General features: G+C 45.5%; 1 protein-coding gene across 1 annotated transcript in view; it reads left to right on the top strand.

The window, feature by feature from the left end:
- LOC310779279 (mitochondrial fission factor homolog B-like) overlaps positions 1 to 12,213 on the top strand; it is a 76,559-nt gene that overhangs the window by 54,854 nt on the left and 9,492 nt on the right. Inside the window, exons 6-7 of the mRNA XM_083639801.1 lie at positions 7,705 to 7,788; positions 9,624 to 9,693. Of these exons, the coding sequence (XP_083495927.1) occupies positions 7,705 to 7,788; positions 9,624 to 9,693 (154 nt within the window). The remainder of the gene's footprint in view (positions 1 to 7,704; positions 7,789 to 9,623; positions 9,694 to 12,213) is intronic.

Here is a 12,213-nt window from a genome sequence, read left to right as displayed (position 1 = left end):
TAAATCAATGTTACATGTGAGTTTTCTGCCCTCATTCAAATGAATGGAAAGTGAATATCCAAAGCTCCAAATTCAACTCTGATCTTGGTGAGTACTTTATATACTCTGGTTTTCAGAGGTCGAGTGGTTCAAGCTGTCCTCTTTCTAATCTAGTCAGTAACTAGATGTACCGTACATAAATTTGTACTTTTATCTCGTTCTTGGTGAACACTGCTTTCCTCCTCCTGTCCTGTACCTTCTTGTGTTTTTGGTTTGGTTTGTGTTTTATGTGCATCGTCTGCCTCTGCCTTTTTAATAGCTAATAATCCATTCATCAAGTCTTCTGTTCGTTTTGAACTTTGATGATCTTTCAGCACTCATCATGCAGGGATGCAAACTAGTCACCTATAGGTGACACAACAATCACCATTTTGATCCTGGAATAGGGTACCTAAAGCTCCTTTTATTAGATAGATTGGCCAAAAATCCCACTAATATCCACAAACTAGTGGCATTTTCTTCAGTCTAAAAGTTGCCAAGCCGTCCTGTTAGCCGGTAGAGCGACCCTGCAAGTGAGGCGGGTTATTAACACCACGGCTCTGCACAGCTGACGATATCAATCTTGGCGGTGGTGGTCCAACTACACGTTACTTTCCGCCCCATGTTCTTCTTCTACTCTGGATTTAATGGATTTCCTGCCCCTTTTCTGGTGCGATTCAGTGATTCCCATAGGCTGAAATTTGACTTTCTTAACAGTTAATTACTTTACATTGACAGAATACAGTATGCAGACAGAAAAAAGCGTGCACGATTGCCAGGCACATAGACTGCGTCAAGTCAGCCAGAATGTAAGTAGGTCATCCGCTTTAGCTCTTTCAAAATAAAACCCTTGTTGTAATGTTAACATTCATTTAATTTTTGGGTAATGCTTTACAGCCACAGTTTCACGTAATCTTAACATCACGAGTATTTTGATACAATGTTTGCTGCTTCATTTGTTGAAACACCTTTATCTCCAACGTGCGTCAGTAAGGCTATTTACTTGTTTAAATAACATTATTTTGAAAGTTTTAACCGGAAGTTTCCATTTTGCTTTGGCTGACATGACACTGACCAGCCATGGGAGAAGGGAGGGGGAAACTGAATGGATTGAGAATACGATCTAGAAGTTTAAAAGGCGATGCTGCTGCTGCTACCCCCTGCTGCTTTCCTGGGTAACAAAAACACGTGTATTAGTGGGACTTTTCATGTAAAAAAGATATAAATGAATGGGTGGTTTTGTGTCTGCCCTGGTAGCTGTCACCGTTTTCACTCTGCATGAGTCTGCATCCCTGATCATGGCTTCTACTAAAATCTGTCCACGTTAACACTGAGCCTCCAGCTGTTTTCACTGATGCTTGCCCTGCTGGATTCATCACCCATGCTTTGCTTTGGCTAATGTCGCCCTCTTCTGGATACTTGCAGCCTCAAGTCCACTGGAGCTTGTAGGGATGCAGACTGAGCTTTCAACATTAATATAGATTTATTTAGAGTACTAATCCTTCTGTTGGCCAATAGTACTGATGTCATCTATTACATTGACTGAACAACACTTCTAGATTTTGGTGACAAGTCTTGGCTCATTGGACCAAAGTGATCAGGGTTTAATCCACTTTTCTCCAGTTAATGAACGAACACTCTGAAACATGTCAGCCATTTCAGCTCAGACTGACTTCTTACTTCTGACACATGACGGTATGTTAGGATTAGACTCTGACTTCTTCTGACATCACATGATGGTATGTTAGGGTTAGACTCTGACTTCTTACTTCTGACATCACATGATAGTATTTTAGGGTTTGACTCTGACTTCTTCTGACATCACATGATAGATAGTATGTTAGGGTTTGACTCTGACTTCTTCTGACATCACATGATAGATAGTATGTTAGGGTTTGACTCTGACTTCTTACTTCTGACATCACATGATAGATAGTATGTTAGGGTTTGACTCTGACTTCTTCTGACATCACATGATAGATAGTATGTTAGGGTTTGACTCTGACTTCTTACTTCTGACATCACATGATAGATAGTATGTTAGGGTTTGACTCTGACTTCTTCTGACATCACATGATAGATAGTATTTTAGGGTTTGACTCTGACTTCTTACTTCTGACATCACATGATAGATAGTATGTTAGGGTTTGACTCTGACTTCTTACTTCTGACATCACATGATAGTATGTTAGGGTTTGACTCTGACTTCTTCTGACATCACATGATAGATAGTATGTTAGGGTTTGACTCTGACTTCTTACTTCTGACATCACAGGATAGATAGTATGTTAGGGTTTGACTCTGACTTCTTACTTCTGACATCACATGATAGTATGTTAGGGTTAGGGTTTGACTCTGACATCTTACTTCTGACATCACATGATAGTATGTTAGGGTTAGGGTTTGACTCTGACATCTTACTTCTGACATCACATGATAGTATGTTAGGGTTTGACTCTGACTTCTTACTTCTGACATCACATGATAGTATGTTAGGGTTAGGGTTTGACTCTGACTTATTACTTCTGACATCACATGATAGTATGTTAGGGTTTGACTCTGACTTATTACTTGTGACATCACATGATAGTATGTTAGGGTTAGGGTTTGACTCTGACTTATTACTTCTGACATCACATGATAGTATGTTAGGGTTAGGGTTTGACTCTGACTTATTACTTCTGACATCACATGATAGTATGTTAGGGTTTGACTCTGACATCTTACTTCTGACATCACATGATAGTATGTTAGGGTTTGACTCTGACTTATTACTTGTGACATCACATGATAGTATGTTAGGGTTAGGGTTTGACTCTGACTTATTACTTCTGACATCACATGATAGTATGTTAGGGTTAGGGTTTATCTCTGACTTATTACTTCTGACATCACATGATAGTATGTTAGGGTTTGACTCTGACTTATTACTTCTGACATCACATGATAGTATGTTAGGGTTTGACTCTGACTTATTACTTGTGACATCACATGATAGTATGTTAGGGTTTGACTCTGACTTATTACTTCTGACATCACATGATAGTATGTTAGGGTTTGACTCTGACTTCTTACTTCTGACATCACATGATAGTATGTTAGGGTTTGACTCTGACTTATTACTTCTGACATCACATGATAGTATGTTAGGGTTTGACTCTGACTTATTACTTCTGACATCACATGATAGTATGTTAGGGTTTGACTCTGACTTATTACTTCTGACATCACATGATAGTATGTTAGGGTTTGACTCTGACTTATTACTTCTGACATCACATGATAGTATGTTAGGGTTTGACTCTGACTTATTACTTCTGACATCACATGATAGTATGTTAGGGTTAGGGTTTGACTCTGACTTATTACTTCTGACATCACATGATAGTATGTTAGGGTTTGACTCTGGCTTATTACTTCTGACATCACATGATAGTATGTTAGGGTTAGGGTCGGGATTGACTCTGACTTCTTGCATCACATGATAGTATGTTAGGGTTAGGGTTTGACTCTGACTTCTTACTGCTGACATCACATGATAGTATGTTAGGTTAGGGGTTTTACTCTGACATCACATGATAGTATATTAGGGGTTTTACTCTGACATCACTTGATAGTATGTTAGGGTTTTACTCTGACTTCTTACTTCTGACATCACATGATAGTATGTTAAAGGGCCCATATTTTGCTAATATGTATTATTATTTTATTGTTGGCCTCCACTAGAGTAGCTTATTGCATCATTCATAGTTCAAACAAGGCCAGGTCGAAACCTGGCATAGCCCCGGTGCGTATCGTCACGCATTTTTTCCAAAGGTGGGTTGTATCATTTTAGATAGTTATTGTCATGCTAATGCCTGTGCAAGTGGTCATTTTTCTGATCAGTTTGTTTTTAAGTACGTATTTGACATATAAAAAGGGATGATTGACAGGTGTGGCAGCCAGTCTCAAGCCATCATCTACAGGCTACAGGCTCTTCACCTTATAGATCTGTTTTAGATAGAGAAGACACTGCTTGGTAAAACAAAAGGAAGACACTGCTTGATCTGTCTACCAGACTGTATATCGATGGACCGCAATAAAAAGGACATTGTTTTGAGAAAGCTGCGCGAAGTTGGTTGGGACTTAAGTAAGTTCAGAAAATAATGTGTTTTATTAGTTACTCCAGCTACGTTATCGTTTATTTTAATACACAATGGTTTTAATGGAAGCAGACTAGCATTAACCGCTTGTCTGTTTTGCCGGTTTTTGTCGGCTTCATATTACTCTAACCTAACAACCGATAACGATAGCTGGAATAACACAATAATAGACACATATTTTCAGAACTTACCAGGTTTTCCAACTACCTGCATATGCCAGGAAATGTGTTTTTATAATGTTAACTCCCGGGTCTAACCATAACATGGGGCCTACACAAGTGTACACAACAACCAGCCAATAGCTAATCGCTAACGCGTTAGCGTTAGCTTACAGACACTGGAGGTTTTATTTTTGGTATTAAAGCAATAAACGTTTTTATATTGATATCTCAGGGAAGTGCTTTGACTGTGGGGATGTTCGTTCAATCTTCACAAGCTCCTCTCTTAGCTGGATATACAGAGAAGAGACCAGGCAGGCTGGCTAACATTGTGTAAAACAGAAGGAACACACTGCTTTATCTGTCTACCAGACTGTATATCGATGGACCGCGTTAGCTAGCTAATTAGCCATGTTAGCTGCCTCAGTAGGTAACGTTAGCCTATAGAGTATTTATCTGACGTTTATGTTAGCTACTCCTCAAACCTGCGGGTGGAAATGGTTTATGCGATGCGATGTATGTTGAAGCAAGACAACGTTTTAATGTACCTTGAATTTGACAAATTACGACGGGTCGTGCTCACGCAGATCTAAGCCTTGGCCATCCTAGGCTCAACGCGAGACTCATCAGTCATTCGGATGAGTCTTGCGTTGAGGCTATGGCCATCTGTATTTTTACAAACGGCGAAATATTCCCATACAGCCAACGTTTTTAGATGGGGGAAAGTTCAGGGGGGTCCTTGCGTTCTCCTGCTTTATCACACACATTATTGTAAACACACAGGGTCCTCTCTACTGTGCGTCTGGCATGCAGCAAGGGGGAGGGGCCGCGTAAGCTGCATTCTGCAAAGCGACCTGGGCACGTTGTTTTGGGGAAACAGCTGATACCCTGAGGAAGGTATGACGGCAAATCTTAGTGGGGCAGCGGCGCCCTCTAGTGGCCGGCCGCCATTTAGTCTGCTGAAAGGGTGCATAATAGTCTTGGCGACATGCGGGAATGTAAGGCCCCTGGTGCATTACCAAGCACCGGGGCCAAAAACTCATTGTTTATCTTGTACTAGTCTCTCCCCAGACTCAAATATTACGTTGAATCGCTGCACTCTGCATACTACATAAGTGAGTCTGTGCCAGTTAACAGCGACTGCTGGTTTTGAAGGCGGTTTGAAATCGAATGAGTGAAGCCATCACCGGCATATGACTGGCCAAGTGAACGGTTCCCTCCCATAACCAGCCCTCTGAGGGAAAGTGTCCCAGACCCAGAGAGAGCTCTGCATCATGCAGTAACGTAGTGTATCAGCGTGAGAACTCTCATGGGTCTGGCGTCGAGACTAATCTTGTACTGGCTCTTACGGCTCTCCCCCTTCAGTTCACCCTCTGTCTGAAATGCTCTGTTTTAGTCTTCTGCGTTTTGCTGTGGCAGGGAATAAACCCGCTTGTCGTTAACATTCTTCCTCCTTCCTACACGTTATAGCCAGACGTAAAGCTACAATGTCTGTCTGTCTATCTATCATCTATCTATCTATCTAGTAGATAGATAGATACAGTAGATAGGTAGATAGATAGATAGATAGATAGTCATGCATAACAGAAACAGACAGGCGATCTCTGCTTTGGCTACTAAATTTGGTAGTTGGTAGTAGTAAAACAATTATATCAACGAGCAACGGATTGTCAAAACGAATTTGACCTTCGATGAAAAACGTGAATTGGACATAACAAGCAAGCTATCAATTGATATATCAACATCCCCCTAACGCAACAGCTCCGCTAGGCCCGGGCTGCGCCGGGACATTTCCTTCGGCGGGTGGCCGAGCAGGGCATCATTTACCACGGCCGCCGTAACGTTACGTCCCGGGGTCCACCCGCTATGCCGACGTTGGGTTTAGGGGTGGGGGGTGGGCGAGGTAGGTTTGGGGTTAGGGTTTTACTTTGACATCACATGATATTATGTTAGGGGTGTTACTCTGACATCACTTGATAGTATGTTAGGGTTTTACTCTGGCTTCTTACTTCTGACATCACATGACAGTATGTTAGGGTTAGGGTTTTACTCTGACATCACATGATAGTATGTTAAGGGTTAGGGCTTTACTCTGACATCACATGACAGTATGTTAGGGTTAGGGTTTTACTCTGACATCACATGACAGTATGTTAGGGGTTTAACTCTGACATCACATGATAGTATGTTAGGGGTTTTACTCTGACATCACATGATAGTATGTTAGGGGTTTTACTCTGACATCACATGATAGTATGTTAGGGTTAGGGTTTTACTCTGACATCACATGACAGTATGTTAGGGTTAGGGTTTTACTCTGACATCACATGATAGTATGTTAGGGTTTTACTCTGACATCACATGATAGTATGTTAAGGGTTAGGGCTTTACTCTGACATCACATGACAGTATGTTAGGGTTAGGGTTTTACTCTGACATCACATGACAGTATTTTAGGGGTTTTACTCTGACATCACATGACAGTATGTTAGGGGTTTTACTCTGACATCACATGACAGTATGTTAGGGTTAGGGTTTTACTCTGACATCACATTTTACTCTGACATCACATGACAGTATGTTAGGGTTAGGGTTTTACTCTGACATCACATGACAGTATGTTAGGGTTAGGGTTTTACTCTGACATCACATGACAGTATGTTAGGGTTAGGGTTTTACTCTGACATCACATGACAGTATGTTAGGGTTAGGGTTTTACTCTGACATCACATGACAGTATGTTAGGGGTTTTACTCTGACATCACATAATAGTATGTTAGGGGTTTTACTCTGACATCACTTGATAGTATGTTAGGGGTTTTACTCTGACTTTTACTTCTGACATCACATGATAGTATGTGGTGAGTGCTGTGATGCAATGTCCTGCTTGAACCTGGAGTTTGTCCCAATTTCTGCTGCCAGTATTGTGCTGCCTTCAAATGGACTGGTGTTTAGCATGTTCAGGAGGAGGGTCCATATGAACGCCTCCTGTGATATTCATAACTTATATGTTCAGGAGGAGGGTCCATATGAACGCCTCCTGTGAAATTCATAAGTTATATGTTCAGGAGGAGGGTCCATATGAACGCCTCACTCCTGTGATATTCATAACTTCATAAGTGGAAGTTTTCTGAAAGCTGTGACACAACTTCCCATGTCGTAACTATGAGATCCATTTGAAGGCAGTATTGTTATCAGTACATCTTCACTCGCAACCTGCAGCTTCCACTTTTTGCTCTTGTCGTCTGCCTCCTTCTCCCTCCTTTGCTTTTGGCTAACGTCGCCCTCCGCTGGCCGCTAAAATGCTTGCACTCCCTCAACCAGGGATTTGATGTCAGGTTATCCAAAGCCAAGGTCTCTTATCTGTCTGTCTTATTGGAATAAAGATTTGGCGACCAAGAGAAGCCGCCACCGGCGCCCGCTGTGGTCGAAGCCTCCACTCCTGCACACATGGAACAAGGCAGGAAGAGGTGACTGGAAAGTGTGTGTGTGTGTGTGTGTGTGTGTGTGTGTGTGTGTGTGTGTGTGTGTGTGTGTGTGTGTGTGTGTGTGTGTGTGTGTGTGTGTGTGTGTGTGTGTGTGTGTGTGTGTGTGTGTGTGTGTGTGTGTGTGTGTGTGTGTGTGTGTGTGTGTGTGTGTTCAAAGCTACCCTCATACCTCACTCAATTCAATTGAACTTGTATTGTGTCCTAGCAGATATGGGTATACAAACATGCACCAAATAACAGAACCACAGTAAAACCACAGTAAAGACAATACAATGAATCACTAAAGCCAGAAGAAAAGGTCACGATACATAAAAAAATAAACCCACAATGCCAAAATAAGATGATAAATGAACAGAAGTTCCAGGTGCAAATGTGAAGGTGCTTCTTTCATGTGCAGATAGAATAGATTTGTTGCTGCGAAAGGTGAAGTGACATCACTGATGGAGGCGTGGCCAGAGGTATCATCCCACAGAGAGCGGAACAAAAACCCTTTTCTGCCCCTAGAAGCAGATGCACACTTGATTACAAAAAGATTGAAATGAAGTAGAGGATTAATGCTTTTCACTAATCAGTCTCTCTCTCTCTCTCCCTGCCTGGTCTCCCCCTCTCTCTCCCTGCCTGGTCTCTCCCTCTCTCTCTCCCTCCCCCTGCCTGGTCTCCCCCTGCCTGGTCTCCCCCTCTCTCTCTCCCCCTGCCTGGTCCCCCCCCCTCTCTCTCTCCCTGCCTGGTCTCTCCCTCTCTCTCTCCCCCTGCCTGGTCTCCCCCTCTCTCCCCCTGCCTGGTCTCCCCCTCTCTCCCCCTGCCTGGTCTCCCCCTCTCTCCCCCTGCCTGGTCTCCCCCTCTCTCTCACTGCCTGGTCTCTCCCTCTCTCTCTCCCCCTGCCTGGTCTCCCCCTCTCTCTCTATCCCCCTGCCTGGTCTCCCCCTCTCTCTCTCCCCCTGCCTGGTCTCCCCCTCTCTCCCCCTGCCTGTTCTCCCCCTCTCTCTCTCTCCCTGCCTGGTCTCTCCCTCTCTCTCTCCCCCTGCCTGGTCTCCCCCTCTCTCTCTATCCCCCTGCCTGGTCTCCCCCTCTCTCTCTCCCCCTGCCTGGTCTTCCCCTCTCTCTCCCTGCCTGGTCTCTCCCTCTCTCTCTCCCCCTGCCTGGTCTCCCCCTCTCTCTCCCCCTGCCTGGTCTCCCCCTCTCTCTCTCCCCCTGCCTGGTCTCCCCCTCTCTCTCCCTGCCTGGTCTTCCCCTCTCTCTCTCCCCCTGCCTGGTCTCCCCGTCTCTCTCCCTGCCTGGTCTCTCCCTCTCTCTCTCCCTGCCTGGTCTCCCCCTCTCTCTCCCTGCCTGGTCTCCCCCTCTCTCTCTCTCCCTGCCTGGTCTCCCCCTCTCTCTCTCTCCCTGCCTGGTCTCCCCCTCTCTCTCCCTGCCTGGTCTCTCCCTCTCTCTCTCTCCCTGCCTGGTCCCCCCCTCTCTCTCCCTGCCTGGTCTCTCCCTCTCTCTCTCTCTCTCTCTCTCCCTGCCTGGTCTCCCCCTCTCTCTCCCTGCCTGGTCTCCCCCTCTCTCTCTATCCCTGCCTGGTCTCCCCCTCTCTCTCTCTCCCTGCCTGGTCTCCCCCTCTCTCTCTCTCTCCCTGCCTGGTCTCCCCCTCTCTCTCTCCCTGCCTGGTCTCCCCCTCTCTCTCTCCCTGCCTGGTCTCCCCCTCTCTCTCTCCCCCTGCCTGGTCTCCCCTCTCTCTCCCCCTGCCTGGTCTCCCCCTCTCTCTCTCTCCCTGCCTGGTCTCCCCCTTTCTCTCTCCCTGTCTGTTCTCTCCCTCTCTCTCCCTGCATGGTCTTCAGTGCCATGGAGAGCTGGAGTGTAGAAGAAGGGGGTGGTGCTGTGGTGGAGTTCATCGTCCTGAGGAGACAGGTAGGCAAGGAAACCACAGAGACAGAAACGTACAATACTGCGAACAACCTGTTTCTCTTGTAATGGCAAAAATAAATGAAATGCCTTGTTGATTCATCAATAAATGAGTTGCTGGTTTTAAAACGAATAAGGAGGTTTTTTATTCCATCAGAAGATTCCCTCTGTACAGAGCGTCACAATGTATCTCTCTGTACAGAGCGTCACAATGTATCTCTCTGTACAGAGTGTCACAATGTATCTCTCTGTACAGAGCGTCACAATGTAACCCTCTGTACAGAGCGTCACAATGTAACGTTAGGGTTGTGCTACAACCCAGGTTTTACGAGTGAGAACGAGAGCTCTCACTAGTGCCTACAACGCTGCGTACGCAGCCCTATGGAAGACAAAATTACTTTTCATTAAAACCGACCACCCACCCGTAGGTGGCGTGGTGCCCCCCTGGGGCTGACACGGATCCACGTGACTACGTCACGTCCTGTCAGCCCAGGGATAACCACTCTACATTTCTTCCAGCCAGCTGAGATCCGACGCACCCCGTGACGCATCGACGCAGCAAGGCTGGGTAGTGAGAGCTCTCGTTCTCACTCGTAAAACCTGGGTTGTAGCACAACCCTAACGTTTTACTTCGTTTCGAACTCAAGCTCTCACTAGTGCCTTAATTCAACCGACTTTGCTGCCGGGAGCACCCCACAGGGCGACCCGAAAGGCACCGTTCATGCCTGACCGTCTGACATTTTAGAGTGCCAACGATACTACTTTCTTGCCACCGACAGCACCGCGTGCGCGAATTGCGAACCGGACACGTCGAGACTGTAGTACCTAACAAAAGTGTGATGAGAGGACCATGAGGCCGCGGCACACATGTCCTCCCCTGAACACCGCGCAACAACGCAGAGGATGTCGCAACACCCCGCGTAGAATGCGCCTTGATACCCTCCGGGGGTATCTTACCCACGGCAGAGTATGCCAAAGCGATCGCCTCCACTATCCAGTGTGATAAGCGATCCTTGGAAAGGAGGCCACCCTGGGCCTTCTGCCAAAGCAGACCAACAACTGGTTTGGAGTGTGTAATGAATGCGTCCTGGCCACATAGGCCGAGAGCGCCCTTACTGGGCACAGCATGTGCAAGCGTCACTCCTCACCCGAACTGAACGGCGGGGGACAGAATGCTGATAAGTCTATGACCATAGACCTAAAGCTGACATTAATATTCTTAGGTTGGTAAGCCGGGTTAGGTCGCAACTAGGGCTGCAACAACTAATCGATTAAATCGATTAAAATCGATGATCAAATTCGTTGGCAACGAATTTGATTATCGATTCGTTGCCTCGCGATTATTTGGACCGCAGAGCCATCTGTTTTGTTGATAAAAAACAACAGCTGATCGCAGCTGCTGCGGCGCAGTGCTGGCTACGTCACTCCCTGGCCCCGCTGTCGCGGAGCCGACTACGTCACTCCCCTTGCGCACGCGCAGTAAACGACAAACAACTTGGAAACATGGCCGAGGAGAAAGCAGCTTGACCCAAAACTTAGCAAGTTTGGGAGCACTTCATATTAACTGGAAATAAAAAGTCTGTTACGTGCAAAATGTGCAAAGCCGATCTTGCATGGCATGGCAGCACAACGGCCCTGCGTGAACACCTTAAACGCAAACATGTTGGATCATTGGATGGTGCCAAGGGAGCTCAGCAGCGGGGTAAGTTAACGTTATTCTACTACAAACTCGATATGCATGTAAACTAGTGTTACATTATTAGACCCATGTGTATTGTTGTTTGAAGTGGAAATGTTCGTCTCACAGCAGATAGTTTGTTTTGTTTATCTAACGTTAACAGTCGATGCGCATTCCGCCCGCATCCAGGTCGACAACATTAACGTTATAGCCGACCGGCTAGTTAACGTTACGTTAACTTGCTAACGTTAGTGGTAGAGCAGACTTGGTCTGTAAACTAAGGCTAAAAGAGATGTTGTTGTCCCTTGTTCATTGGTGTGTGTGTGTGTGTGTGTGTGTGTGTGTGTGTGTGTGTGTGTGTGTGTGTGTGTGCGCGCATCTTAATGTAAGGAGTGAGCTAAGACAAATTTAATTTGAGGTTTCTGTTATATAAAGGCCTTCTTTACATAAGCAATTATCAACTAAATCATCAATGAGTGAGTTTTATTGAGTTTTATGTTAATAGTGCTGTTAGGCATACTCGCTCATACTGTCTTTCTCATTTCAGAAAAAAACAACTCACCATGAGGCGTTTCGTTGTGGGGAATGCGGCTTGTACACCAAGGCAAGCAGCCATCATGACAGACAGTGTCCTGAACATGCTGGTCACCGACATGAGGCCCATGTCAATGGTTGGAGATACAGGCTTCATTGCCATGATTAACACCCTCCACCCTGGCTACACTCTTCCTTCAAGAACATTCTTCACAAAACTGATGGAGCGAAAATATGAAGACACATTCCAGGAGCAGGTCCGTTAAAGCACTTTATTTAAGAAGATATGAAGATATCTGGAGGGAGGAGAGGGG

Source organism: Poromitra crassiceps, assembly GCF_964638095.1.
Source record: "Poromitra crassiceps genome assembly, chromosome: 1".
NCBI lineage: Eukaryota > Metazoa > Chordata > Actinopteri > Beryciformes > Melamphaidae > Poromitra > Poromitra crassiceps.
Note: the sequence above shows the minus strand (reverse complement) of the source record. Positions and strands in the feature narration are given on the sequence as shown.